The sequence below is a fragment of the Chironomus tepperi genome, unplaced genomic scaffold, assembly GCF_022539635.2.
Source record: "Chironomus tepperi strain 1889 unplaced genomic scaffold, CSIRO-AGI_Ctep_v1 contig_454, whole genome shotgun sequence".
NCBI classification, from domain to species: domain Eukaryota; kingdom Metazoa; phylum Arthropoda; class Insecta; order Diptera; family Chironomidae; genus Chironomus; species Chironomus tepperi.
Genome location: NW_027226576.1, coordinates 584,080 through 611,492, shown reverse-complemented (window position 1 = coordinate 611,492; position 27,413 = coordinate 584,080). Strand labels below are relative to the sequence as shown.

At 28.3% G+C, this 27,413-nt stretch overlaps 7 protein-coding genes across 9 annotated transcripts; 4 read left to right on the top strand and 3 right to left on the bottom strand.

Annotated features, from left to right (window-relative positions):
* Nucleotides 1-569: 569 nt before the first annotated feature.
* On the bottom strand, nt 570-3,173 carry LOC139098888 (acyl-coenzyme A oxidase 1-like). Its single transcript, XM_070651263.1, has 5 exons — nt 2,928-3,173; nt 2,660-2,819; nt 2,534-2,595; nt 1,065-2,473; nt 570-1,000 (listed from the first exon to the last, which is right to left on the bottom strand). Exons 1-5 carry the CDS (start codon nt 3,055-3,057, stop codon nt 740-742), a joined length of 2,022 nt encoding a protein of 673 aa, XP_070507364.1. The 5' UTR covers nt 3,058-3,173; the 3' UTR covers nt 570-739.
* Nucleotides 3,174-3,238: 65 nt separating this feature from the next.
* LOC139098891 (acyl-coenzyme A oxidase 1-like) lies at nt 3,239-5,763 on the bottom strand. The gene is made up of 5 exons (XM_070651266.1): nt 5,523-5,763; nt 5,305-5,458; nt 5,189-5,244; nt 3,720-5,131; nt 3,239-3,657 (listed from the first exon to the last, which is right to left on the bottom strand). Exons 1-5 carry the CDS (start codon nt 5,629-5,631, stop codon nt 3,397-3,399), a joined length of 1,992 nt encoding a protein of 663 aa, XP_070507367.1. The 5' UTR covers nt 5,632-5,763; the 3' UTR covers nt 3,239-3,396.
* Nucleotides 5,764-5,953: 190 nt separating this feature from the next.
* On the top strand, nt 5,954-9,013 carry LOC139098899 (peptidyl-alpha-hydroxyglycine alpha-amidating lyase 1-like). The gene is made up of 10 exons (XM_070651275.1): nt 5,954-6,270; nt 6,337-6,499; nt 6,713-7,012; nt 7,078-7,289; nt 7,352-7,491; nt 7,550-7,618; nt 7,681-7,843; nt 7,902-7,992; nt 8,137-8,277; nt 8,663-9,013. The coding sequence occupies exons 1-10, from the start codon at nt 6,205-6,207 to the stop codon at nt 8,800-8,802; spliced, it is 1,485 nt and encodes a 494-aa protein (XP_070507376.1). The 5' UTR covers nt 5,954-6,204; the 3' UTR covers nt 8,803-9,013.
* Nucleotides 9,014-9,224: 211 nt separating this feature from the next.
* Sdc (Syndecan) lies at nt 9,225-14,227 on the top strand. Of its 3 annotated transcripts, XR_011545240.1 has the most exons (6): nt 9,227-9,819; nt 11,651-11,776; nt 12,153-12,480; nt 13,346-13,540; nt 13,619-13,866; nt 13,944-14,227. XR_011545240.1 is itself a non-coding variant. In XM_070651300.1 (5 exons), the coding sequence occupies exons 1-5, from the start codon at nt 9,703-9,705 to the stop codon at nt 13,792-13,794; spliced, it is 765 nt and encodes a 254-aa protein (XP_070507401.1). In that variant the 5' UTR covers nt 9,225-9,702; the 3' UTR covers nt 13,795-14,227. The 3 variants fall into 3 exon arrangements, 2 of the variants coding, with proteins under 2 accessions (XP_070507401.1, XP_070507400.1); XM_070651300.1 differs by having other exon boundaries at nt 9,225-9,819; nt 12,153-12,303; nt 13,619-14,227; XM_070651299.1 differs by having other exon boundaries at nt 13,619-14,227.
* A 1,230-nt stretch (nt 14,228-15,457) lies between these two features.
* Nucleotides 15,458-17,977, bottom strand: LOC139098906 (senecionine N-oxygenase-like). The gene has a single exon (XM_070651285.1). The coding sequence runs from the start codon at nt 17,913-17,915 to the stop codon at nt 16,635-16,637; it is 1,281 nt and encodes a 426-aa protein (XP_070507386.1). The 5' UTR covers nt 17,916-17,977; the 3' UTR covers nt 15,458-16,634.
* Nucleotides 17,978-18,690: 713 nt separating this feature from the next.
* On the top strand, nt 18,691-22,369 carry Klp68D (kinesin-like protein 68D). The gene is made up of 7 exons (XM_070651262.1): nt 18,691-18,857; nt 18,999-19,261; nt 19,336-19,364; nt 19,425-19,874; nt 19,945-20,591; nt 20,665-21,270; nt 21,333-22,369. Exons 1-7 carry the CDS (start codon nt 18,834-18,836, stop codon nt 21,543-21,545), a joined length of 2,232 nt encoding a protein of 743 aa, XP_070507363.1. The 5' UTR covers nt 18,691-18,833; the 3' UTR covers nt 21,546-22,369.
* Nucleotides 22,370-22,556: 187 nt separating this feature from the next.
* l(2)k09913 (lethal (2) k09913) lies at nt 22,557-24,616 on the top strand. The gene is made up of 3 exons (XM_070651291.1): nt 22,557-22,886; nt 23,488-23,645; nt 23,711-24,616. The coding sequence occupies exons 1-3, from the start codon at nt 22,758-22,760 to the stop codon at nt 24,465-24,467; spliced, it is 1,044 nt and encodes a 347-aa protein (XP_070507392.1). The 5' UTR covers nt 22,557-22,757; the 3' UTR covers nt 24,468-24,616.
* The last annotated feature ends 2,797 nt before the right edge of the window (nt 24,617-27,413 follow it).

Sequence of the window (27,413 nt, the reverse complement as noted above, 5' to 3'; positions counted from 1 at the left end):
ATCTAACTCCTTATTAGGAACTACTTTGTTTTTAATTTAATATATTAATTACTTAATTAAAGAAATAATAAAATTTCACATAAAATTTGAACCATCTGCATAAAAATAAAGAAAATATTTTGGAATTATAAAATCTTGCTTTTTTTTGTGCGCATACTGTTGACGATCGTTGGGCTTCTATCGATTATATGAGGCGGTAAATGATTGTAAAATATAGATAAGAAAATAAAAGTACTCAAGTCCAGAATTAAGAAAATAAAGTTCTTTGCCTTAAGGCAATTTTTATTTATAGCAAAAGCTTTCATTTATAAATATACTCTTAAAAACAATTTTACTCATTATCTAGTGACTATCATATAAGTTATGATGATCAAGCACTTTTTACGAAAAGCTAAAAATAACTTTTTAAGCCCCTCAAACACAACTTTATCCCAAATTATTTATAGAAAAAAAGTTCATTGTTTAAGTAATCACAAGTAATCACAGGCCCTTTAAAAATTAGCAAAGTTACGTAATAAGTGAACCACTCCATTCTTGTGTGTTTGAGAAAACAAAATAACAATAATATGTATATTAAAAAACATAATTTATTAAATACCATTCATGGCTGACATTTAATAGTCAATAAAAAAAGTCCACAACCATAGTTTGACAATAAAATATATAAAATGATATGTCATATTTTTGGTAAATGCAATATTATTTTAAGGGAAGAGCAGGATCAAAAAATAGAAATTGATTACAAATTAGACTTCATCAAAGGTTTGATGTAAAGATGGTATGATCTGTTAACATCTTCTTGATTTAGTGGCGACTTACGAGCAGCTTTGAAAAGATTTTCATATACATTTCCATCATAAGAACCTAATGTTGAATCAATAACAGCATCAGAAAAGTCAAATCCATCAGCCAATCCTATTGCAGAAGTTCTAAAGAATTGGAATAAAGTTTCCAATTGTTTTTCTAATTTTTCAATGTCTTCCATGGATATATCAACATGCTGAGAATAAAAAGTTAATTACATAAATTATCTTATAGTTTATGAAGTTTAAAAAATAATTTACCTGAACGACATCACCAATTTTGCTTAGAATTAAATCAACTGCAAATAATTCCAAAACATTCTTGAAAACTAATCCAAGAGCTGGAGATACATTACGAATAATTTTATCAATTTCTTCAATTCCAACTTGTAAAAGACAAACGTAACCGTGTAGTTCTGCTGCTTTCGTCAAGCGAACACCTGCTAAATTAGTTGCAACTTCTACTGTATTATGACGCTTGCCTTCTTCAATTAGTTTCCATGCAATATGAGTTCTTCCAGCAGCAGCAGCCTGAACTGCTCTCAAAATTCCATTTAATGAATTATCAAAGACTTCACGCTTTCCGTTACGTCTAATAAAATCATTTAGATACTTTACTCCTTCAGTTAAAGATCCACCATTTCTAGCTTCATTAAATGACTTGATTAAAAATCTTGAAGCTTGTAACAACATAACAGTATTTTCGCCTTCGTATGTCTGAGCAGCAGTTGAATTTCTGTATACATCATCTAATCCAGCAGAACGTAAGAATCCATGTCCTCCACAAGAAAGTCGACACATTTCTACATTTTTTGCATCTTCATTAGTACAAACAGCTTTTAAACAGCATGAAAGTGCATGTAACTCTGGCAATCTAGCTAAATTGCCGGCATTTCCTTCCTGAGTTATTGAAACATGAAGTTTTGTTAAATAGTCAGCCATACATTTAAATATAATAGCCTTAGCGATTCCTGGGAAAATCTTATTTTGTTGTGTAACATGCTCAATAATTTTTGGTTCTATTTCATTTGGATTGATTGGACTTTGACGGCGTACCATTGAATATCTTAATGCAATTGTTGTAGCCTTAGCAATACGGAAGGCAGCCTCAATGACTAAATGAACTCGAATAATAACCATGGTTCCATAATTAAGTTTAGGATTCTTTGGCTTAACAAAAGTTCCATCTTCAAGCAACTTTGAATTTTTCATCAGCATATTTTTATATGGAATTTTTACGTTCTTAAAACCTAAAAATCCATTATTAACCGTTTGGAACCCAACCTTATTACCAATATCTCCAATATCAATTCCAGGTAAAGGTTTGTGTGTTTCTGTATCCCTCAATTGTACAAAAAATGGTTGAATTCCATGACATTTTCCTTGTGAATATAATTGTGCCATGACAACAGCATGATTAACTGTGTGTCCAAGGTTTCCTGGCCACCATTTATAAGAAGTTAATGTTGGTGAATTAAGTGTGAATTCCTTAGTTTTTGGATCATATGTTGCGGTTGTTTCCAATCTTTGAATATAAGTTCCATGTCCAAGCTCTGTTTGTGCATAAGTACCCAAAATATTACAATTAAAAATGCGAGGTAGCCATTCTGCTTTTTGCTCATCATTGGTCATATTTAAAATGGTAAGTGCAAACATCGAGAAGTGCAATGCTGAAATCATAATATTATTATGAAAGTCATTTCCAATAAATTTCAAGTAAGTTTACTAACCAAATGGATTTCCTTCAGCATTAATTGCTCCCATAGTGTAACGAAGATTTTCCATAATTTTTCTAAATGTATTTTTAAAAATTGTTAGTCATTCCTAAAACAACTTTGAATATTTGTTTAACTTACACAAAATCTTCTTGATTTCCACCCATTTCAGCATGAAGCTTATAAAGCTTTTTGTAAACAACAACACTCCTCCTAACAGCTTCTTCATATTTGTCCTTATAGCTCAGATAACTAGTATCAAGTTCTAAATTTAGATCCTTATCAGATAAGAAATAATTTTCTGAAAGCATATATACATTTTTATTAGCAATGATCAATGTCCAACTGGAATTATAGAATTTCAAATGTACCTTTAGACTTAACAAAGATTAACAAATTGCACACTTACCGATATATCTCTTTTCTTTTACTTTATCAGCTCCACCATAAAACCAATTTGTGAATTCTTCGACATTAAAATTAACTTTGTCACGTTCTTCCTTCAAATCCTTATTAACATTACTTATATTCTTTGACATTTTTGAATAACAACAAGAAATATAAAGTTTACAAACAAACTATTATTTTAATAGTATTTAGCAGTGTTAAATATTTACGACTTTACTCTAGCTCTTCACAGTGCTAACTAAATGAAAATATCATACATGACTGAAAAAGAAAGAAATAAAAAACGAAAGTGAAAAAGCTTTAATATTAATCTTATCTAACTCTGTATTTGTATTGTGTAAGATTTGTATACATATATGTCATTTCTTGATTATTCTCTTTAATTAATCGTTCTATATCAAAGTTCATTTACCACAACCATGAATTATAATTTTAACAAATAAAAAATCACATATAGTTTAAGTAGGTACTTATAAATTCGATTTCATAAAAGGTTTTAAATATTTTTCAAAGCTTTCATTCACAGGTTGATGATTTAGTGATGAATGTGTTGTTGCTTCGATCAATCGCTCATATACATTTCCATCGAAAGCACCAAGTGTAGAATCTAAAATCTCATCTGAAAAATCAAAAGCATCAGCAATTCCTATAACATATTGACGAATTCTCTTTAAAACTGCAACTAATCTGCCTTGTAATCTTTCAGATGCTGCAGAACTTATGTTAATATGCTGTGAATGAGAATAAAAAAAATTAAATTTAAATGAGATTTTTCATGTATTTCAATATATACCTGTAACATATCCCCAATGTAATTTTTAGCAATATCTACTGTAAAAAGTTCAAGAATATCTTTGAAAACATATGAAAGATGAGGAGAAGACTTTTTGGAAGCTTTCTCAAGCTCATTCACTGCAGTTTGAAGTAAAAATACCCTTCCATGTAGTTCTGAAATTCTTATTAATTCTATACTGCACAAGTTTCTTGACTCTTCCTCAGAAAATAATTTCTTTTTTTCTTCCACATGACGATATGCAGAAGCAATTTTTGCAGCTGCAGTAGATTGCATAGCTCGTAAAATTCCTCTTGGAGAACTATCGAATGATTCTTTTTGCTTATGATTGGAATCAATATGATTTTTTAGATAAGCAACTGTTGATGAAAGTTTTGATCCTTTTAACGCTTGCTCCCAAGTTTTAAGTAAATATCGTGCAGTTTGTAAAAATAAGACCGTATTTTCACCTTCATATGTTTGAGCTGGAGTTACCATTTTATAAATATCAACAAAGCCGGCAGAATTCAAATATCCATGTCCTCCACATGATAATCTACATATTTCAACATCTTTAGTTGCATCATTTGTACAAATGGCTTTTAAGCAACAAGATAACGCATGCAATTCAGATAGTCTTGATAAATCACCATTATCAATTTGTTTCATAATATCATTATAAAATTTCCACATAAAATTTGCAGCAATATTCATTACAATTGCTTTAGACATTGCCGGAAAAATTTTGTATTGTTGCGTAATATGCTCAATTATTTTTGGCTCAGGTTTATCAGGATCAATTGGACTTTGTCGTCTTACTAGAGAATATCTGATAGCAATAACAACGGCTTTAGCTAAAAATGTTTGCACTTCATTTATTATACCAATTCTTGTCATTGTCATTGTTCCATAAGTCAATAAAGGATTTTTATGGACAATATAATCTCCATTTTCTGTTACTTCAGAGTTCTTCATCAACATGTTTTTGCGTGGAATTCTTACATTATTAAATGCAAGAAATCCATTATTAACGGTATTATATCCTAATTTTGTTCCAATTTCTCCAATTTTAATTCCTGACATTGGCATGTGTGTTTCTTCATCTCTAAGTTGAACTATAAAAGCATGAACTCCGTGATGAACATTATTTGTGTAAAGTTGTGCCATAATCAATGCGTAATTCACCGTGTGCGCAAGATTTCCCGGCCACCATTTATAAGATGTAAGTGTTGGAGAATTTAATACAAATTGTTTTGAAACAGGGTCAAATGTTGCGGTAGTTTCAAGACCTCTCACATATGTTCCATGACCTAATTCAGTTTGAGCATATGTTCCTAAAATTTCACATTTTGCTGCTCTAGGAATCCATTCTGATTGCTGTTCTGTTGTTCCCATACTTTTAATTGCCGGTATAAACATATCAAAATGAACGCCTTGAACAATGAAAAACAAAAAATTATTTTCAATTTATCAACATATGAACTATTTACTTATTGGATTCCCTTCCTTAATAAGGTGCTTTATAAATGTTCCACCTAAAATTTTTCTATAAAATTGTTTAAAATTATTCAAATTTGTATTTGAATTAAAATTTCATAGAACTTACGAATATAATTCCTCCCCATATTGACCTTTACTTGTAAGCTGTTTTAACTTTTGCAGTATAATACCAACTTTTCTAATAGCTTCTTCATATTTCTGAACATGACTCAAGTAACTTGTATCAATTTTACTTTCTGCTCCAGTATAAAAGTAATTTTCTGAAAACGAATGATTTCTCTTATGACTGTGAAGATCATGTACTAAAGATCACAGTTTCACTACCTAAAAATCTCTTTTCTTTAACGTTATCAGCACCTCCATAAAGCCAATTAGTTAATTCTTCTACATTAAATGAAACCTTTTCACGTTCTTCTTTCAGTTCTCTGTTCATTTCGTTTGTATTGGATCAGGTTCCTTCTCTAATAAATTGCAAACGTACACTGTGCTAAAATACTTTCTTTTCATTGTTATTATAGTTGATCATAAGAGTTCTCTTTTTAAAGAAAGAGAGCCGAATAAAATATAAAGATTTTTAAACTTTAATATGAAAAAGTAAAACCTTATCAAATTTTTAACAAAGTGTATAACGATAAGCAAAATGCGATTTGATATTTTATACTCAAGAGAGAGGGAGAGAATGAAAATAAAGAGAATAAATTGAGAGAATGAGAATATTATGTACTAAGTATTTCCAAATTATTATCAAGTCGCACTTACAATTTTTTTAATGTTTTGTTTGAGAAAAAAACTAAAGGCTCCCTGTTGCATTTCATTTTTAAAAGTAAAGTTATTAACGAAATATAAATATAATAAGTGAGATTTATAGAAACAACAGAATTGATAAGAAAAGAAAACTTATTGATCTCATCTGCAGTGACTTTATTTGAAAAATTCAAAAGACTTTAATTTTTTACTTTACTTAATTTCCTTATTTCTTTTACATTCCTCGAATAATTATTAGAAAATGATAAGAATAGTTTATTTTAATTTAATACTTTTATTGTTAGTCAACTTTTCACTCGAAAATGAGGTAAAAAAATGACAAATTTCTTAACATATGGAAAATCAAATTACATTTTTTTTTCTTATTACCAAGTATCCTGAAGAAAATCCCTTAGATTATGGAAATTTGAATATTCAACAACAAATTATGAACCTTCAAGCAGCTCAGAGAAGTATAAACAAGAAAAATGAAGATATATCTGATGCACAATATTCAAAGTCCAATAGCAAAACCATTCCACTTCAATTAAAAGAGGGTAAATTTATTATGGGTAGTTCACTTATTTCGTTCGCTTTTTTGGGGAACTTGAGGTCTGCAATTTTGCAGCATTAAGAAAAATATTTGTATAAGATTTTAAAAATTGGGTGAGGAGGAAGTGAAAGAAATCGTATTTTTGTATAACGTAATAAGTGAACAGCCTCATATCAGCATATATTTAAAAACAAAACTAATTTATTACTTCTTGAAGATTACAAATTTGTTGACAATTGGCCTGCATCGTCCAAAAAACTTGGAGCAGTATCAGCAGTTGCGCTTGATGTGTATAAGAATGTTGTTGTTTTTCATCGAAGTGACAGAATTTGGAACGCAGAAACATTTGATCCTCAAAATATTTTCAAGCAAAGGAATTTAGGGCCGATTAAGGAAAATACTATTATTACTTTTGATCGTGACCAAGGAAATGTCATTAATGAATGGGGAAGTAATCTCTTCTACATGCCTCATGGATTACATATCAATGGAAATTATTACTACATTACAGACGTTGGTAAGAAAACGTGACAAAATTTTTAGGATTGACCAAAATTTCCATTCATTTCGTATTTTCTTCAGCACTTCATCAAGTTTTCCGATTCAATATTAAAAATTCTACAAGAAAGCCAGATTTAGTTCTTGGAGATCCATTTAAGCCTTCAATGACATCAAAAACATTCTGCAAGCCAACATCAGTTGTACAACTAGAGAATGGTGACTTTTTTGTTGCGGATGGTTATTGCAACGCAAGAATCATTAAATTCAATTTTAAGGGAGAAAAAATTTTGGAAGTAATATTTTTTAATAGATGAAAATATCAAAAATTAAGTAACTAACTTAATAATTTTTTTAGTGGGGAAGAAATTCATTTTCTGGAGAAATTTCAACTGGTGCTGAACCACCTAATAACTTTGCTATCCCGCATGCTTTAACACTTGTCCCTTCCAAAGAATTACTATGTGTTGCTGACCGTGAAAATGGGCGCATTCAATGGTAAAAAAAACTATGTTATATGAAGTGTGTATTTTATTATGAATATGTTTATTTACAGCTTTTCCTGGTCGGATGGAAAGTTTTATTCTCAATATCACAGCAAAATTGTAGGAGACAGACTTTTTAGGTAAGTAATTATTATAAAAAGAAAATAATATATCCTTTTATTAAACATTATATCCATTTTAGTGTTGACTACGCTAATGATTCACTTTTCGTTGTTAATGGTCCGGATGTACGTAACAGAGATGTGGCAGGATATATTTTTGATATAAACTCAGGAGAAGTTAGTGGAAAATTTGGCTCTTTTTTAGATCCTCATGATATTGCTGTTACACCCGATGCCAGAGAAGTAAATATACGTATTTTAGAATTTCGATAAAAAAAAATAATTATTTTTAATTTTTAAGATATATGTTGGTGATTTATCGCCTGATAACACTGGAAGTAGAATTCACAAATATTTGCTTAACGGTATTAAGCCAACAATCACACGTGAAGGTATTTATTAGCATGAATAATTTTATATTTAACTTTGGTCTGTGGTTTAGTAGTATTGCATGATTTATAGTATTTCTGTTTGTTTTGTGATGATGTTTGGTTGAATAAAAATAAAATGTATCAATTGTTTAAATGACTTTTTAGGTGATTCGATAAATACAGTACCATCGACTAAACTACCAATGCGTCATGGTGAGACAGCATTGATTGTGGGATCAATTGTGTTACTGTTTGCTGTTTTCACAGTTGGTATAGCGATTTTAATTTCAAAACGTAAAAGGAGAGGTAATGAAGTTGATAACGAATACCATTCATTAATGACAAAGTAAAACTATTAAAATTAACAAAAAAAAAAAAAAGCTTCAAAATGAACAACAAAAGATCTAAAAATCCTATGATCAAATTTTTTGAATATCTAAAGTAATTTAATTCAACCCAAAAAAATATATTTATATATTATATAAATTAATGTCAGACATATGTCTTAAATGTAAATTAGTGTAATTTCTAATGACTATTACACTATCTTATTGAATCATCAATAGATCTATGCCAATTAAAAAATATTAAATATTATTCATATTTATGCACATGTTTTACATTCATATTGTATTTTCTGTATGGTAATAATATAAGAAAATTGTGTACTGACATATGTGTCGAATTTCAGGAAAAAAAATTGTTGGGCACCTTAAATTTCCTTGGGAAAGAGCAGACTCAAAAAAACTCTTTTACAATGAATACAATCAATTCGAAAAAATTCCTCAAAATGATGATTCCACATCTGATAATCAAAATGAATTTGCTTAGTTCTGTTTCGATTCTGTTTTTGTTTCAATTTCTTATAATTTCTATTTAAACTTTTCAAATGTGATTGTGATTAATTTGCTACAACTTATTATGTACAAAGTATATTTTCAGTATTAAATGTATCAAACTATTTTTAATATTTCTTGTGTAATTCTGACACAAAGTCTTAATTCCACTTCTTATATTAAAATATATTTTTAAAAATGTCAAGACCATTGTAAAAATAATGCAATTATTGAATTATATCATACATATTAATAAAGTTAATGCTAAAAATAAATATATTTAAAAAAAGGAATTTTTTAATTGACTTGTATGAAATTTTTGGAATTGAAAAATCTTTTCAGTTACTTGGTTTTCAAATATTCATACTTATTCGACACTGGGGAATGTGAATGATTGTGGATAATTTAGCAGGTATCCTATTCGACGTTCTCTAATTCGGGAGAAAAATAAAATGAAAACAAATTAATATCCATTTTAAGTGTTTTAAATTGCAAATCTTACAAAAAATTTTTAATTAAAGTTTTTATAAGTGAGTGCTTCATGTTTTCCACTATTTGTATGCGTGTAAGATTTCAAATTTATAGATGAATTTTGAAGAAAAAGTCATGCTATAGAATTATATATAGCAGAAAAGCGCCCTCTATACAATATATTGAATTACATACAACATAGCTTACACAAATTTTTATTTAAACACTTTTTGATAGAAAACGACTGTATCAACTACTTAAATATGTTTTGAAAAGTGAAAAATAGTGAACAAATTAAGTGAAATTGTGTAAAAAATTTGCTAAAACCTTTAGCAAAATTCTGAAAAGAAGGAAAAGTATTGATAGGATATATTAATATCAAAGGAACCAGCCATTACAGAGAAAATATATAGAAAATCAAAATATGAGTAATAAAAGTTGGTGCAATAATAGTGAGATAAAAATGAGCAGTTTAAGGCTTTTCACAATTTCTCTGATTTTTCTGTCGCTATGGACAACTGGAGTGTTAGCCAATGACCAGGTAAGATTCTTAAATTACGAAAAAGTTTTCGTGGAAAAATCATGATTCACTCGCCCATACATGTTTTCCTTTGATGTTTATAAATGTGTGCATATGTGTACACTTTATATAAATTTTTTCTCTCTTTCTCTCTCTCAAAATTCCTTCAAATAGTTACCGATGGTTCATATATATGATTACTTATGTTGTTTCGACTGCTTTGAATTATAAACTTCTATAAATATATAAATGAATGAAAAAGAGATATAAACATATGATATGTCTGTATATATATTTTCCATCTCATCTGTATCAACTCATTTTGATCATCACATAAACAATTCTTTTGAAAAGATAAGATTCATCATTCTTTCAAATCCTACATTTTTGGAATAACAATTTTTATTTACTGAATCATTAAAGCTACTGTATACGCACTATAAATATTTTCGTATTAAGAGTTTTGCAAATTTAATAGCTAATGAATTAATGTCATAAAAGTAGACAATAATTGCTTCATCCACATAATGAATTTTTGTCATGAACATTCTTTTTTTACATCGAAAATAATAAATTGCAATTGATTTCTTTTCAACTCAATTTTATTATTTATAGTCTTGCTTCCTGTCTAAAAAGTGTTTATATTAGTTTTTTTTTTTATAAATATTATCATGTTTAATGCGCTTTAGAACAACTTATTGCGTTCCTTATTTTGCAAAATATAATGAAGAATTACAAGTCTATAGATCAAAGTAATTATTATATTATTATGAATGAATTTTCTTCTATACGTTACTATATTAATATGGGTAAAAATAAACGTCAAGAAGATGTGTGTTTATATACACATTTTTTTGCCAGATTTGTTTCTTTCTTTTATTTTCTTAATTTTCCATATGAGACTGTCACATTATCTTTTATTGTGACTTACTGGGGGCACAAAAGGAAATCACGTTTTCGAATTATTTTCGATAGATGCCCGTTGTGAATGAAAATAAAGATATTTTTTTTTTGTTTTTCTACCTGCATACATATTGTATTTTTAAATGTGTATACATAGTTGTATGTATGCGATACAGATTCTCACTATTTAACTTATTCTTTCTTTTCATTTTCATTTCCTATCTATCTGCATTAAGCACATTAAACATTTTTTTTTTCTTCATCTCTTTAATTATAAAGTAAACAGCATTAGACAGCATGCTTTCAGAATTAAATTTTTTTTATATATTTCATGAACTATCTGCAATTTATTCAAATCTTTTTGGAGACATACTTAATAAAAAAATATATAAAATATGGCAAGACAAACTTTATCGATTTTTACTACTAAAATGAATTTTAAATAGCAATTTTACTTTATATCTACATATTTTCCTAGTATTTCGATATTTTGAAATTATAAAAGCAATGCCTAAATGTTAAGCAAAGAAATGTACGAAAATGAAAAAGATTCACAGGTTCAAACAAATACATATCTCTGACATCTTGTTGTCAGTTAACATTGCTAATGCGTAAACAAAAATATATAATAAAAAAGTACAAATTGTGAAGAAGAGAAAACAAGGATTGAGAATAATGTTTTAGTGACTTTTCATGTTTCTTGAGAGAGAAAATTGTGGAAAATTTGAGAGAATTTTCCTTTATAGAAAGAGAGAGAATGTTTTTCATGCCGACTATTGAATATTTCGCATAGCAGTTTTTCTCATTTTCCATAATAGTTTCGACTGTTCTTGCAGAAAGTATCTTTAGATTATTCCTTACAGGTGCCCTTTTAAAAGTCTCAAGAGTCAAATTCTCCTGAATAAAAAGAAGAAAAAAAATAATTTTTTATTTAAATTTATTTCTACAGAGATCTAAAATTAGCGCTTTATCAGACTCAACGGCTGAAAAACTACAACAAAATAAATATAATAATAACAAAGATATTTATATCGATAATGACGATGAATTTGAAGGAAGTGGTCGAAAAGGCGAGGTAAGTTAAATTAGTTTTTGCGTTGACATTTTTTTTTATAATTTTGTACTTTTTATGGAGTGCTTTTTTATTTTTAAATCAATAATTCGAACAGTAAATAGATAAAAATGGAAATAATTTATACAAGAAATTTGCTTATCATACACACCAAAACAGAAACTCCACCCATGTCATTTTAATTGAGTATTTCAAAATAGTCTTATTTATATTTTGACGTCGTTCTTTTAGATCTTTTTTTTTGTATTAATTACACCACTCATGTCTCTAAAAAATTTTTTGAACATATTTAGACAAAGTTCTTAATTAATTAAAAATGTGATGAATATTTTTGAGGTATTAATTAACTTAAATTGATTTTTTTTCTTCTTAATTTTAGGTTCACGATGCTTTAGAGAATGAAAATGATGACATCGATGGGTCAGGATCTGGTTATGGTGGCGATGATGAAGATGACGATATTCCAACATCATCAAAAGACAAACCTCACATAAAACTAGATTCTACTACAAATAATCTACATCATTCAGGTGATGGTTCAGATCATCACATTGATGATACAGATGATGAAACCGACGATAAATTTCATGAGGATCATGTTAAACCGATCCATAATGTCGAAGAGGACGATGACAATCTTTACTTTGATAACAATTCGACAGATACTGAAAAAACAATCAATCCTACAACTACAGACGATGAAGAGAGTCAGTTGATTTTTCTTTATTATTTATTATTATTTGCTTATGTTATTTTACTTTTTCAAAATTCTTTTTCATTTGGTATTGGAATTTTCTTCAATTTATTTAGTTTCAAAATTTCATTCTATTCTGTTTTCGGTATAATTTTATTTGATTTTATGTTTCTTTTGGATTCAAATGATTTACCACAAACAGCAACAAATATATTCACAACCAAAAGTGCTTTTGAAAATATTTATAAATAATGAATGATGATATAAAGAAAATTATTGATTTTCTTTTATTCTTCTTTAGTTTTAGTTAATTTTTATAAGCACTAGTGACTCACAATTGAAAATACACGTTTGCAATTAATTCTTTCATTATTTTAATATTTTTTAATTGCAATTATTTATTATTTTTTAAAAATAATTTAATGATACTTCTCTTCTTAATACTTAATATTATTTAAAGAAACATATTGACACGATATATAGTCGAGTGGAATTGAGATTTATTTGAGATAAGATTCTGATGAAATCAATGTGATTTATCGTATATACAGATATAATAATAATAATCATCCCATTTCATAAATGTTTAATTTATTTTCATGTCAAGTAATTTTTTATTTACTAGGTATCATAAAAGATATTCATCATCAATCTCATCTAAAAAAAATGTTTTTATACGTACACACATATTTTAATTTCTCATAGTATTACTCTTTTATTATTTTTCATTTATCACCATTCACTCATTAAAATATATATCACACAAAACGTTTCATAATTCATTTGTGCATGAATAATTAATGAATAAGCAAATTCATACAAAATATATTTACTGTAAATTGCTAATGAGTCATATCTAAATAATTTTTTATAAATAGTTGGCGGTGGTGATACAAGAAGAAAGGATACCGAATTCACAAGTAAAGGATCAGACACGTTTGAAACTAATCCAACAAATCGCGCTCCAGAATCACCAACTGATACAAACAGTGGCTCTGATAATGTATTAATAATGAATACATCTAATGAAGACCGCACAACGAGCTTCTTTGCTCAACCTGGTATTTTAGCAGGTAAGGCACTTTGCAAAAAACTTATTTATTTCTTCATTATCTGACGATTTAATTTATTTTTATTTTTTTATTTTACAGCTGTCATTGGAGGAGCAGTCGTTGGTTTATTATTTGCTATTTTAGTTGTGATGTTTATCGTATATCGTATGCGAAAGAAGGATGAAGGCTCCTATGCACTAGATGAACCACAAAAAAGATCGCCACAAAATAATTCATATACTAAAAATCATAATAATCGGGAGTTTTATGCATGAAACGTAGACGATTCCCGGTACTAAAAGTATTTACATGAAATCAAAGAATAAATAATTTACACGTTTGCAAGCGTAAGTAAAAGAATAAGTAAAGTAAAAACAAAACTGGAAATATCTATAAATGTTAAAATTTAATATTTACAAGAAAGGTTAGAAAATACGCCTAGCAGTTGAATGTATTCAGGATAAGAATTAATTAGACGATTGAAGTCTCTTGACAAGCTCCTTTTTTTGATTAAGAATGAAAGTTTTGCTGACTTTTCTAAAAAAAAAATATTGTACGAAAAAAAAAATAATTATAGAATTAATACAAAGATAAAAAAAAAACTTTCTTTGCAGTAAATTCAATGCTGCATTAGCTGTTTTATCTGAAGTTATTTAAATAACGATGCAAGTGGTAATAAATAAACTAGAAAATTATATCTAATGATAATCAGTTTTAAAATGGAATATCTTTAATACGAGAAGAATTATTATGAAAATGATGAAAAAAATTGTCATATTAGATTTTTAAGGAATATTGTTTTAATGGGGATAATTTTCTACTAGTTACATATAAATTGTAAGGAATATAAATAATACTTCGAGATTGATAATTTTCTATTCAGGAGAATAATTCAATTAACACGAAAAACTAAATTTGAATCAAAGAAGAAGAAAATATTTCGGGATGGGGAATTTAAGAGTGTATTAATAATGAGGTAAAAGTAATACTAGATGCTGCTAAAGCTGCATTACTTTGCAATTCAAAGATAGGCTTCTAATGACTAAAACAATTTAATCATTATTGCTAATATTTTAATTTAATTAAAAAGTCCATTATGAGCAAATTAAATTACGTATTCTCCGTCGTAATTTGGAGAAGCAGTTTTCCTAGATTTTCGCCCAAAAATATAAGAAACGAAACTTCATACCTTAACAGACAATGACCATACTCACCTAAATGAGCATGCTAATGAGTATACTCAATCAATATAATTCAGCATGCTCAATTTTGTGAGCATATTTATGTCTCTTGTCTGTTCGGGTTATGTGCATTAAATTTTTCGTTATTTTTATGACTTCCGTTTTAAAATTAGCATTTTACATTTTACCCCGTCAATCGAACAAAGAGGCGTGCTAACTTTAAGTTATGCTTAATATAAATATATATGCCAACTCAAAGGTAGCAACAATTTTTCTCAAAACCAATGAAAATTATTTTCCCAATAATCGAGTTGAAAAATAATATGAAAAAGTGGGTAAAATTTTGTTACTAATACTGAATTACTATCCTAGTACCTTTATATTATGAAAAATGAAATATGACAAAATAATGCAGAGTAAAAAAATGAATGTAATACATAGATAATGTAACGTTTGAATCTTGTACACACATGCATTGAATTATATTTGATGTACTCACAATTATTGCGTTTTCTCTGATAAACGATCCACAAATCAAGCGATTAGATTAGTGTCTTTCCAACTGTGTTTCACGACTCCTTCAATACTTCGGGAGTACTTTACTTCTTAAGTAGATGAAGAAATTTATTTGAAAAGTGCAAGAAAGGAGGCACTGATCAGATAGTAAAAAAATAAACTAATTCTTGATATGACGCTTAAAAATCAAAAAATATCAGCAAAATTTAATTTAATTTATAATTTACAAAACCTGGATTTTCGTTCTTATATTTTAAAAATTTCCTGTGGCAAAAAGTTAATTAATTTAAACACAAAAAAAAAAATTACTATGCATGTGCATAAAAGAAGAGAAAAGAACATAAAATATGTAAAGACTGAAACATCTAAAGATTTATATTTACGATGTCCAAAATGTTTTTTCTTTATTTAAAACAAAAATAGGGCCTTTAATTGCACATTATTATTTTTTATAATAATCAAACAAAAATTCTTCCAGAATTACATAAAATATGTATGATTTAGAGTTTAGAGCACTATATCTTTAAATTTAAACACAGGTTCTAATATGATATTGAACAAATCCTTTCCGCGTTTTTTTAAATGCTCAATAGCTTAAAAACTTTTTCACAATGTGGTGTATAGTTCTGAAATAATTTTTATTTACATATTTTCTCAATCAATGTCCATTATAACTGAATTTGTGTAATATGATATCGTTAATGGACTATTATCTATTATCTATTTAGGTAAAATAATTCTTTTTTTACAAAAAAAATGTAAAGCCACTAATACGTATAAATTATTTTGCTTTTTAATGGACGGCACGTTTTTGTTAATATTATATCTATTACATTTAATTTCTCAAAATTCCTCGTATGTTCAATAATAATAGTTTTAGTTGACTTATGTCATGGAATATTTAAAGTATTTTGAATATTTAAAGTTTAAGTGCCATCCAAAACCGCAGCTAAAATAATACAATATTCAGTTTTAGGACATTCCGAAATGCATTTTTGATTTTTGTCTCATATAAAATCTCAATGGATTAATAAGCTTAAATGAAAAATGGAAAATTTTGGAATATAAAGTAAAAAAATAACAAATTAAAGCAAAACCAATCACGAAACAAAATTCTCATTTTTAGACAATTATTTTATTAGGTCTTTGTTTTGCTTTCTTTTCCATCTCCTTTACCAAAACAATTTTTTTTTTTACAAAATGAAAATTCAAACATATATTGCATATAAAATTAATAAAATTAAAAAAAAAATATTAATAAAATGAAGTAATTAATAAATTATGCTTGATCTGAAATGTTTAAAAATTATTTTCAATAAGGTACAAGCATAGGAAAATATGAATCATTGTACATAATTAAAAAAAAAAAGAAAACCCTTAATAAAACCATTTAATGAAATCAAGAACGTCTGTATAAATTATTTTTCCAAATATTCTATTTCGAAATCATCTTCACTGACAATTTTATATTTGACATTTCTGTAAGATGTAAAATGCTTCATACGGCTTTGATGAGCATGAGAATGTATTTTCACTATACATGGCATGATTGGAATTATGCCAGCCTTTTGTGATAACTTATTATAATAATCTAGTTGTGCGTCGGGTTTATGACCTAAAAAGTGACCCTTTCTGAAAGTCAATCCTCTGTCCCATCTCTCTTGTAAATCTAAATTCATTTCTTTTAACATTTCATCCTTCGATGGTAAGGTTCTCTTTTCCGTCATAAAAGTCAAACAAAATTCAACTTGAAGTTGAAACATTTGATTTGGACATATAAGATTAGGAAGTCCTATAAATCCCAATGAAGGATTATTAATGCTTAAACAATGCATCCAAAGAGGTTTTACATAATCTCCTCCCAACACACCAGAGTCCATTGATAGAAATGGATAAGAATATAAGTATCCCGTGGCGTATATAATTAAGGAACACTCAGCAAACGTGCCGTCTATAAATTTAACACCATTTTCTGTTAATTCTAATATATCAGGCTTCGCTACAATTTTTCCTTCAAATTGTGTCATCTCTGGTTCAGGATTTAAGTGATGCGACCATATTGTTAACTTTGAGTTCTTTGAACTTTCAATGACTAAATCTACAGCACTATTATTTCCACCAACAATCAATGTCATTTCATTATTAAATATTTTTGAGGATCGATAGGTATGTGAGTGCATTTGTTTTCCTTTAAATAATTTTTGACCCTTTTGGTTTGGAATGTATGGTGTATGAAAGTGTCCACTACATACCAAAACTGAATCAAAAATGTGTGTTTCAAAATTATCGTTTCGTAAGTTTTTTACAATAATTTCCCATTTATCATTTAATAGAGGTCTAACTCGAAAAACATGATGTTCAAATTTAATACGACTTAACAAGTTGAATTTCTCTGCATATCTGATATAGTAGTTTAAAACTTCTGCTGACGAAACAAATGACTCTGGTTGTTTCGGAAAAGGTTCATTAGGATAACACATTATTTCAATTGGAAGATTTGTTACTAAATTTTCATACATGCTTGAATGTACATCTAATCCATATTCATCTTTGTCTGTTAAATCAGTATAATTCCACAATCCACCTACTAATTTTGACTGCTCAAATGCTACAACTTCACAACCATAATCAACAGCATTTTTAAGTGCACATAATCCAGAAGCACCGGCTCCTATTACTGCTAATTTAATTTTTTTCATGACAATTTTTTATATTCCACAGCTAATTTTTGATTAAATCTGAAGATCACTTTTTCTAGAAAAAACTTGATTAACAACTTAAACTGCTTTCTTAAAAAAAAGTCACAATACAGCATTTTGTTTGACTAGGACTTTAATTTTTTAAAAGAAATGTATATTCATAGCAGAATAATTCTGATAAATGTCACGCAACATGCAAGAAACAATAATATTTTTTGTATCAGAATAATTCTGGAGAAATTAAAAGCTTCTTGTTATTATTCCTTTTTCTAAAAAATCTGAAAAACTGATGAAGGCAAGAATAAACCATAAATAGAAAGTAAAGGATTTCTTATGAGTTCTACAAAGTTTTTCCAAAAAAATCCATAAAATTTGCAAATATAATTTCTACAGAATTATTCTGCTTACAAAAAGAAATGTATTTTTCATGTTGCGGGACATAGATGCGACGTCCAAAATGCGTCTTTATTAAATGATATGCAATACACATTTCTAAAATTTCTTAGATTATCAGTAATCTTCAAAAAAGAAATCTTTTGCGAGTGCATCAAATATTTAGTAAACAGGTCAATATAGAAGATCATCTCAAAACCTATAAATTATGTATGAAAGATTAGCTGTAATCAAAATTTGCAAATTATCCATATAATTTAAAAATTCACATAAAATCATTAAATACCTACATACATCATAATTTTTTTACGATTATTATAACGGAAAAAAATTATTTGAAAAATTAATCCACCTGATTTTCTTTCAGGGGGATATCAACATTTATGCTAGGGCACAAAAAGCAAATTGTTCATTGACAGATAAATTCTGTTATTTAAAATTAATTTATTTAATAAATATAAACGAGTAAAATTACAGTTCTTGATGGAAATCGATTGATAAAGACGAAAATTGAAAGATACAGTTATGGATAAAAAGGCTAAAAATCAGGTAATTTATAAATCAAAATAAAATAGTCAAAAGTGAAAAAAAATATTGATTTTTCACTTCCATAGAGAGAAAATTTATAAAAATAATAATGATCTCACTTAAAAGCTTTATTATTATATTACATTTTCATTATCGTTTTAGCCCATACGCAATGAATGCGTGCAAGTCATTGTTAGATGTAGACCATTGAGCAATAAAGAAAAAGCAGGCGCTTTTCAGCAAGTCGTTGATGTTTTTCCCAACAGAGGAGTTATCGAGATCCTTAATCCAAATGAAGCGACTCGAGAAAACAAAAAAATGTTTACATATGATGCAGTTTATAATGAAAATGCAAATCAACAAACAATTTATGATGAAGTAGTTCGACCTCTCGTTGCTTCTGTCCTTGAAGGTTTTAACGGATGGTGAGCAATATTTTGCGATTTTTTACCACAATATGGAAATTTCATTATCTTCTTTATTTTATGCACATATTTAGTTGTTTTGCGTATGGTCAAACAGGAACAGGTAAGAGAAGGTTGTATCTTTTGTGTAGAATTTATTAATTAACACGCATATTAATTTTAGGAAAAACATATACGATGGAAGGAACAAGAGAAAGTCCAGAGAATAAAGGCATAATTCCAAGAGCATTTGAACAAATTTGGTCACATATTAATCGTACTCAAAACATGAATTTTTTGGTCGAAGTTTCCTACCTTGAAATTTACATGGAAGAGCTCAGAGATTTATTAAAACCAGGAAATAATCACTTAGAATTGCGTGAACGTGAAAATGGGATTTGTGTGCCTAATTTACATTCCGTATTGTGTAAAAGTGTCGATGATATGATGTCCGTAATGAATATGGGAAACAAAAATAGAACTGTTGGATTTACAAACATGAATGAACATAGTTCTAGATCACATGCAGTTTTTGTCATAAAAATAGAAATGTGTGAAATGGACAGTACGGCTATAAAAGTTGGATGTTTGAATCTTGTTGATCTTGCGGGAAGTGAGAGGCAAAGTAAATCAGGTACATACTTAAATTAATTCATTATAAATTAAGCCCTTTTTAACTTCATTTATTATTTTAAATTATAAAGGTGCTACAGCAGAACGATTAAAAGAAGCAAGTAAAATTAACAGAGCATTGTCATCTCTTGGAAATGTCATAAGTGCTCTGGCAGAAAAGTCACCTCATGTTCCATACAGAGATTCAAAATTGACACGTCTTTTACAAGATTCTCTTGGAGGAAATTCCAAAACAATAATGATTGCCAATATTGGGCCTAGTGAATATAATTATAATGAAACGCTCACAACTTTAAGATACGCACATCGTGCAAAGACTATTCAGAACAAACCGGTTAAAAATGAAGATCCACAAGACACAAAATTACGTGAATATCAAGAAGAAATTGCTCGTCTTAAGAAACTCATTTCTGAGCGCCAAACAAGAGAAAAGCCAATTGTTAAACGTAAAAAATCTGCTCGTGTCCGTAAAATTTCAGACTCGGAAAAATCTTCTGAAGAAGAAGAAAATAATGACAACAATGAGAAACAACTGTTATTACAAAATGAGGTTTCTAATGAAGCTTTAGAAAGAGAAAAAGAAGTCACAAATGAACTGGCAACAAAATTATCGGAGTTAGAGGGTCAATTAATTAGAGGAGGCAAAAATATATTGGATACTTATACTGAAAGACAGTTTGAATTAGAAAATAAGTTAGCCGAAATTGCGGAGAGAAAGGTAAAGATAAATTAAAAAAAAAGGTATTAATTTTTTCTAAATTAATTAACAAAAATATCCTTTCTTTTAAAAGAAACGAGAGATTGAAATGCAACAGCAGCTTGAATTACATGAAGAGTCAACAATGGAAATTCGTGAAACTTTTACTTCTTTGCAGCAAGAGGTAGAATTAAAGACGCGCAAATTAAAGAAATGTTATGCAAAATGTATATCGTTGAAACAAGAAATTCAAGATACTAAGGAGGAACATAATCGCGATAGACGTGAACTGGAAATGACTCAGAATGATTTAATTAAGGAATTAAAGCGTCTTTTGCTGATTATTGATAATTTTGTACCACTTGAAGTAAAATCAAGACTTTATACTCAAGCACATTATGACGAAGAACAAGAGGAATGGACACTTAGCACAAATATTTTGAATGAGAATCAAATGAAAGTTCGTCCGGTCGCACACATTCAGAATCGACGACCAATGTCCGAATACGCAATGAATGTAATTAAGGCAACAAAAGGTTCCAACATAACTCGATTCAAAAATGAAAATATTATTACTCATGAGCTAGATTTACCTTTAAGAACAACATATGAGTATAAAAATCCAAAAGTTTCGGCAAGCCTCAAAGCAGTATTAGACGAAGCAATGAAAACAGAAGATGATATTGACATTACTGGAGAGGTGATTTCAGAAATTCGATTATGCTTTAAATTATTTATTTTTTCTTTTTTCTTAATTTTTAGTCATACGCGTCACAAATGAAGGCACGCTTAGATCGAATTACTAATGCAAATGTTCAGCCTGAACAAACGCCAATGAATAATCGTTCTGGTCAGATAAGAGCTCGTTCTTCGGTAAGAACAGCTGTAGAGTCACGAATGAGTCTAATGGAATCTAAAAAGGCTCAATCGGCAATTAAAAACTATCCAAAAACTCGTGGACTTATCCCAAAATAAGATGAGTTTCTCATTTAAGTTTTGTATTCATTATTACCTATCACCCATCATAATTTACCACATTGAAAGCTTTATGCTCGCTAATATTTGCTTATACGCACCGAGTGAAGAGATTTTCCATTTTCACAAATCATCACCTACATTAAGATATTAAAACAGATTTAGAGTGACAAGAGAGACAGAGAGGACCGATGAAAAATCACATAGATATATTAACAAAACACTACAAATGCAATTGTGTGCAATTTTTATCAAATAACTAAATTCTAATGAAATGAATACCAAAAGAACTAAAAGCGGCAAGAAAAATCAAATTAAATACTTTTAAGTTTCCTTATGTTCATTGTGATCTTTTGTTAGTCATATATATATATTTTCTTTATTAAATGGTTGTTACTTTATAATTTATTTACGATATTGTGTTATTACAACATAAATCTCTATTTAAGTTTTGTATTTAAAATTTTTTCTTTCTTTTGAAGTGCTATTTGAAGCGCATAGATGGTAATGAAAAGAGTATATAAGTTGACATTTGGAAGAAAAGTGCTTGTCAACTGCAAAACTAAAGTTGACAATTTTTCCGCCGTCAACTTCAAACTTTATATTATAAATATATTATAAGATCGTGGATAAAAGAAGGATTAAATTTTTAGGCTTTTAGCATATTATATCAAACCAAAATGATCGATTTTAGTAAGATTAAATTTGCAATAATTCTTATAATTTTCTAATCAGATACATATATGCCATATTTATGAATGATTCGAATCAAAATCCAATTTTTAGAGCGCATAAATGCTTATGAGCATATTTTTGTTGTAAAATTTCATGTGAAAAATAAAACGAAATTTTAATCAAAAACATTATTCGTTTAAATTTACCAATTCACCATTGGTGAAAAAATGCTTCAGTCGGCTACTAATTTTGACAAACTATATTTGCAAGGGTGAAGGAAGACTTTTCGAAATTTCGAATGTTTGAGAATTGACTGTACTCATTATTTTATGTTGAAATTCTCTTTATACAACTCAGTATAGGAGAAATTTTCAACTATTATTTTTTATACTAGTCGTCTTATCAAAATTTCAACTTGTAACAGATAAAATCTTGATTTTTGGCTTGATTTTAAATCAGATGGAATTTTGTTATAATCAATAATAGTTGAATACAGTTTCTTTTTGTGAAGGCATAATCATCGACATATATAAAACAATGAACTTTGCATCAATACGATATGGAATCCGAAACATCAGATTTTCTGATAAATTGCGAGTAGCTAAGGCTCACAATAATATTAATATCGCTAGCTCGGCTAGAAATTATTCGCAATTACTTCGAAAAGTAAGTACATGTATTCTAAATTAGATTCATTCAAAAAAAATTAACAAAGAAAACTGGTTTCTTACAAGTTTTTTTATTAATAGATTGTACTGTTTATAAAAAAGCCTTATAAATTTAAAAAGTTTATTGATCCACTATGTGCAAATTGAAAATGCTAATACCTTTCATTAAATTCGATATGTTAATACTCATAATTGAATTATTCTGAATTTATTATCATCATAAATTGACATCATATATTATTTTATTTAATAATCTCAAAGAACTGATATTAATCCCAATGTCTTATATGAGCAAGTCAAAGTTTATTTACGAAAATTGCTTCATATGTATGAGTATAATTTCGAAAAATTAAAGACTACATATAGCTAGATCTACTTGATTGTTTAATAAAGAACAATATTACCTATAAAAAAGAAAGAAAAATGAAATTTTAAACTTAAAGTCTTTTTATACATAACGAACAGGTGGTCTTTTTTAAAATGATTACTCATGTTTCATTTATCAAATAATCCATCTAACCGATAAGAAACTTGAAAATTGAGCTTTTTTTATAAAACAATTAATCGATTTTTATTTTTGTAATGAATTGTAATTTTAGAATGGCTCAGTGATTTTGCTTCGTCACGAACTTGAAACTTTGATTCCAACTTACTCGGTCATTATGCGACGTTCTATTAGCACTCAAGAGGTCACAAAAAATCTATATCTTGTTACCGAGGATAAGAGAAAAATCGAGACAGATGCAAAGTCTTTGCGGTATGATAATGATAATGTTTTCGATAAAGCGTGTATTGTATTTATTGTTATCAAAATAATTACAGCTTATATCAAGATAGCGGAGATAGACCTTTGGCTATCATATTTTCATGGTTAAAATCTAAGCCGAAACATTTGATGAAATATGCACATCTTTATTTAGATCAAGGTTTTGATGTAGCTGTAGCTCAAATTACACCGTGGCAGCTATTGTGGCCGGTAAATGGAGCACAGCAAGTTGCAAACGATATTGTCAAATTTCTCTTAAATAATGACTACTACAACAAAATGGTAATTCATGGATTTAGTGTTGGAGGATATTTATTTGGTGAATGTTTAGTGCAAATGAATAAAGATATTAAGACTTATCAAAAAGTCGTTGATCGATTCACATGTCAAATTTGGGACAGTGCTGCAGATATCACCGAGATTCCTGTCGGAGTGCCCAAGGCTTTATTTCCTAAAAATCCCAAGCTACAAGTACCACTAAGAAATTATATGAAGTATCACTTGCGAACATTCCATGAACCAGCAACTCAGCATTATATTCGTTCGAGTCAAATGTTCCACACAAATTTTGTACATGCTCCAGCTTTATTAATTGTCTCAAAAACTGATCCAGTTGGTGCTGAAAACTCTAATCGCAGAGTAGCTGATTCTTGGGTATCAAATGGAATTAAGCTTACTTGGAAATGTTTTGATCGCTCACCACATGTAATGCACTTCATGAAGCATAGAGAAGAGTATATGAACGTTTGGTTTAATCATCTTGCATCAGTAAATTTGGTCAAAAATCCAGAAAAGATTCGAGCTAAATTGTGAACTGTATTGTTAATTTTATTCACCAAAAGTTTTATTTCTTTAATCTAAATCAAATATTTTGGAATGTGATTATTTTAAAATTCTAACTCTTTTCTCTGTAAATTGGTTTATTCTATGGGTCAAATAAACACTACAAAAAGGACAATTCATGTTTTTTTGTTTTTATTAATTTAATACTTTTAAGGATTCAGATAAGCAAATGAAAAATCTATTTAAATGCAATAAAATTTTTATCATCAATTAATTAATAAATATTCGTCAGAGTTGTGAAACTTTATGAGATTAATATTTGCTATACCTGCAAAAAAGTTTTGAGAATCTCAGATACTCTATTTTCACATTAGTTTTGAAATTTAAAAAAGACCATATATAAATCCTAATGCAATCCCAAGTCTATATTAAGAGAGTTCCAACAATAGTTGAAGATTTAGAATATATTATGAATATGTGTTTATTTAACATTTTTTAACTCTCAATTTTAACTAATTTTGGATTTCAAAACTACGAAAAGTTAGAGTAAAATGACAGAAAAAGGCAAATAATTAATATTTTATTATATGGGTATAATTGAATTTGTTGCAAAATTTATTAAAGCAGAAATGTAAGGCGAAACAAAATTATAGTATCGCATAGGTAGTTCTAGTTATTTTCGCTTCGGTTTTCTTGAATGAGGCTGCTCTGAATTATTTTTATTGTTGAATTTACGTGACTGTGATGGTTATAATTGAAAATTGAGGAAGACGGTTACGGCTTCATCTCGGGAAATGATGAAGTTAATAAAGCGTTATCAAAATCAACTGACTACATCAAAATTACTGCTAACGTTCACTTTTTTTGTGCTAGAAAAATTAAATTATTGCCTTTCAAAAGAAAAAGTGCAAAGTTCTATCAAAATAATTCGTACAGCGAAAAGAATTGATGATTGTATATTTTCTCATAAAAATGGTATGAAGAATCAAATAGAGGAATAGAGAAAGTTTTCACCATTTTTGTTGGGTATTCATATAGAAATTTTTTAATAAATTAATATGGTTTTGTCTCTTCCTTTAAAAATTATTTACCTATTAATATGCTTTAATCAGTACTTAGCCACAAGAGTCTCTGTATAACAATTTAATTGACGAGTTTTTACACAATTTTTATTCCACTATTTTTCTTATCATTGATTATAACAGACATTCCTTCCATTATTTGGCACCATTCTTTTTGAACTTTCAATAGTAAAGCATTGTTCTGTGTAAATGGTAAATATCATTTTTCATCTTTTTTTAATCTAAATAATGTGCTCGCATTTAATTAACTAATGTCTGTGTAATTTATTTAGTCATACTTCAGCACTATCATCGTTTTCTGCATGGATAGTTGTATTTTTTGACCTATATGATGTATGAATGACTGGGTGCCATTTACTTGTTTGTGCTGGCGTGTTGGAAGAAACACAAAGCATCCCGAAAACATTTATGCCAGGCAATCCCGCATAAGTCGGTTGATCGTGAGGTAATGGCCCCTCTGTATTGTACTCAAATATAGAATTTCAATTATCGAGTATAATAAATGTATACATACCTAATCTAAAGTTACTGGGACATTTGCAAATAACTAAATAATGTGACTTCCCGGTTCTTGTATTCTGTAGTGCTAAAATTGACCAGTCACGTGGCGCTCGACAATCACGCAACTCGTTTCCTTGTTCGCATGTTTTTGCTAATGTCACTGCTCTTCTATTTGCATTTCCAACTAATGTTATGGTATGATTGTCATCTTCATTAAGACTCGCTGAGCATGGATCACGATATCTAGTAGTATTTAAAGTACACGCAAAAAATAAAAAGAATAAAAAATGAGAAAGTTTGCTAGCTTCATTGAATTATTTTAGTTCATAAATTTTTATTCGATGGAAAATATATTTTAAATATTTTTTATAGTCTTGCATTTCCATTCTTCTTTAATTTCCCATAGAAAATCTATCAATTTACAGTTTTCGTTTCTCAAAACAGCACGATCATAATCAAACAATTTTTGACAGTCTTCGACTATTTTCTTCTTTGTATTAGATGTTGTTTCAAGAAATAAATCAATTCTAAATACTGCAGTTAAAGATGATTATACTAAATTGAATTTACCGCAACTCAATCAACAAATCGGTAGCGAATTTGATCGGATTACCCTAATACAAAGCTTTGAAAATATGCTGCTTGTTAGTGAAGAATTCTAGGATGTTTTTGACACATTTATAAAATAATTTTTTAACCAGTCTAAATCCAAAGATCTACCTACCTTGGTGGACATACACACAATGGTTGAGTATAATTTAGTCGTACGTAAACTGCGTTGCAAACCTGATTAGTAAAAAAATCAATTCTATATAATGATTTGATGAAACTATCTTATTTGAAAAACTTACCTGTTGTACTGCACATTCTGGTAAAAAATAAGGTTGTTGATTGTGTGGATAGTAATGGTATTTTGTTGGTGGTGTTGTTAGCTAAAAATGTATATAAAATATATTCATAACCATTTAAAGTAACTGAACATAATTTTTGCATAAAACCCAATTAAAGAATAGTTTTAATGACAACTTCATAACCCAACAATTATCTTTCATTTCTCTTTATTTTCTTACATAAAGCCATTAAAATGTTCGAAAAAGCAAATCGATGTAAAATTTAAAAATCACAGGCGTTTTTATCTTTTTTTGTTAAATAAATTTATCGAGTTGTAACATTAATATGACAGTAGTTTTATGCTCACAATAAAGAAATAAAGAATGAACATCATAATCGTGAATAAGTAAATAAAATGAATGCATGAGGCTTCTCAATAATTTTAATTTCAAATTATACGTGTGTTGATTGTAAAATGAACGTAAAAGCGATGACTAAATTTCCTCGTCTTTCCTTTGTTTATTTGTTTATATAGTATGCTTTATCAAGAGACTTTTCTTTC